This window comes from Lytechinus variegatus, chromosome 18 (genome assembly GCF_018143015.1).
Source record: "Lytechinus variegatus isolate NC3 chromosome 18, Lvar_3.0, whole genome shotgun sequence".
Taxonomy (NCBI): domain Eukaryota; kingdom Metazoa; phylum Echinodermata; class Echinoidea; order Temnopleuroida; family Toxopneustidae; genus Lytechinus; species Lytechinus variegatus.
Window position 1 is genome coordinate 24,513,785 of NC_054757.1, and position 2,500 is coordinate 24,516,284.

The 2,500-nt window shown below is 69.6% G+C and overlaps 1 protein-coding gene across 1 annotated transcript in view; it reads right to left on the reverse strand.

Annotated features, from left to right (window-relative positions):
* Positions 1-1,470: 1,470 nt before the first annotated feature.
* LOC121432244 (basic proline-rich protein-like) overlaps positions 1,471-2,500 on the reverse strand; it is a 1,041-nt gene continuing 11 nt past the window's right edge. Inside the window, exon 1 of the mRNA XM_041630098.1 lies at positions 1,471-2,500. This exon is cut by the window's right edge and continues 11 nt beyond it. Coding sequence (XP_041486032.1) covers positions 1,471-2,500 — 1,030 coding nt within the window.

Below are 2,500 nucleotides of genomic sequence, written 5' to 3' on the forward strand. Positions count from 1 at the left end.
CCCGTAGGTCGACGCCAGGCACCCGCTCGTCAACTCCGAGATGGGCAGGGGCTTTGGAGCGGCACACAACCCAACACCAGTGGGCCAGGGTGCCGTACCTCCAGACCAGGCATCCGCTCGTCAACTCCGAGGTCTGCTGGGGCTTTTGAGCGACAGCCAGCCCACCTCCAGTCGGCCAGGGCCCCGTACCTCGAGGCAAGGCACCCGCTCGTCAACTCCGAGGTCGGCTGGGGCCTTTGATCGAGACACAGCCCCACAGCAGACGGCCAGGGTCCCGTATCTCCAGACCAGGCATCCGCTCGTCAACTCCGACGTGTGCTGGGGCTCTTCAGCGAGACATAGCCCCACAAGGAGGCCGACAGGCCCCCTCAGGTCGAGGCCAGGCACCCGCTATTCAACTCCGACGTGTGCCGGGGCTTTTGAGCGACTGCCAGCCCAACAGCAGTCGGCCAGGGTCGCGTAGGTACAGGCCAGGCATCCGCTCGTCAACTCCGAGGTGGGCAGGGGCTTTTCAGCGACAGCCTGTCCAACTCCAGTCGGCCAGGGTCCCGTACCTCGAGGCCAGGCACTCGCTTTTCCTCTCAGACGTCTGCAGGGGCTTTTGAGCGGCACACAGCCCACCTCCAGTCCGACAGCCAGCCGTAGGTCGAGGGCAGGCATCCGCTCGTCAACTCCGAGGTCTGCTGGGGCTTTTGAGCGACAGCCAGCCCACCTCCAGTCGGCCAGGGCCCCGCTCCTCGAGGCAAGGCACCCGCTGGTCAACTCCGACGTGTGCTGGGGCTTTGGAGCGAGACACAGCCCAACAGCAGTGGGCCAGGGTGCCGTATCTCCAGACCAGGCATCCGCTCGTCAACTCCGAGGTGGGCAGGGGCTCCTGGGCGACAGCCAGCCCACCTCCAGACGGCCAGGGCCCCGTAGGTCGAGGCCGGGCACTCGCAAAACCTTTCCTAGATCGGCAGCGGCTCTTGAGCGAGACACAGCCCACAAGGAGGCCGACAGGCCCCCTCGGGTCGACGCCAGGCACCCGCTCGTCAACTCGGAGGTTGGCAGGGGCTCCTGGGCGACAGGCAGCCCAAGACCAGAGGGCCAGGGCCCCGTGGGTCGACGCCAGGCACCCGCCCCACCTCTCCGACGTTTTCAGGGGCTTTGGAGCGAGACACAGCCCACGACCAGACGGCCAGGGCCCCGGAGGCAGGTCCATGGAATCCGGCTCTGCCTGCCGGGGGCTTCTTCTTTTAAACCCGCTTGTCTTCTTATTCCGACAGGATGTCCAGGCCGCCAGCCCTCCGTGCGTCGAGGCCAGGGCGTCGCTCTTGAGTTGTTGGCGGCCTGAGAGCGGGAGACACCCGAGCAGCAGGTCCATGGAATTGGACTCCGTCTGCCGGGGGCTTTTTCATTTGTCTATTTTTTACCCCTCCATTTTCTATGTCGACAGGAGACAGGATGTCCATGCCAAGCCGACACTCCCGCTTAACCCACCCTGGAGTTTGCAGGCGATTCCGACCGGCGGATCTCGACGCAGCGGGCCGACAGCGCCCCGCCTGCCGAGCCCAGCCTCCCGCCCGCCATCCCTGGATTTTGCAGGCGATTCTGACCGGCGGATCTCGAGGCAGCGGGGGAAGGGGCCGGGGGTCCGCCCGGCGGAGCGTTTTCCCCGAGAACGGGGTCATCCGGGGGCGGAGGGTCCCCGGCGTGGGCACCATCGGATCCGCCGTCCTCGGTTTGCCCGGGGCGGGCCGGGCCCTCCGCCGCCGCGCCGTCGGGTCGTCCGGCGTCGCCCTCGATGGCGAATTTCCCATTGACTCGCGTGTTGTACGCGGTGTGTCTGGGGAGGGGTCTTTCGACCTGCGGCCAGGGGGTCTGGCGGGGACGCAGGGTCCTCGGCGTGGGCGCCATCGGACTCGCCGTCCCCGGTTTGCCCAAGGTGGGCCGGGTGCCGGGGCGGCCGGGGCCCGTCCTCGGATTTTCCACGGGCGGGCCGGGCCGGCAGCGGCACCCTCCTCGACCGGGCGGCTGGGCTCGGCCGAATCGGAGCCGGGCGTCCGCTGGTGGGACTTTTTGCCGCGGGGGCGGGGTCATCCGGGGGCGCAGGGTCCCCGGCGTGGGCACCATCGGACTCGCCGTCCGGGGTTTGCCCGAGGTGGGCCGGGTGCCGGGGCGGCCGGGGCCCGTCCTTCGATCTTTCACGGGCGGGTTCGGCAGGCAGCGGCAGCCTCCTCGACCGGGCGGCTGGGCTCGGCCGAATCGGAGCCGGGCGTCCGCTGGTGGGACTTTTTGCCGCGGGGGCGGGGTCATCCGGGGGCGCAGGGTCCCCGGCGTGGGCACCATCGGACTCGCCGTCCGGGGTTTGCCCGAGGTGGGCCGGGTGCCGGGGCGGCCGGGGCCCGTCCTTCGATCTTTCACGGGCGGGTTCGGCAGGCAGCGGCAGCCTCCTCGACCGGGCGGCTGGGCTCGGCCGAATCGGAGCCGGGCGTCCGCTGGGGGGACTTTTTGCCGCGGG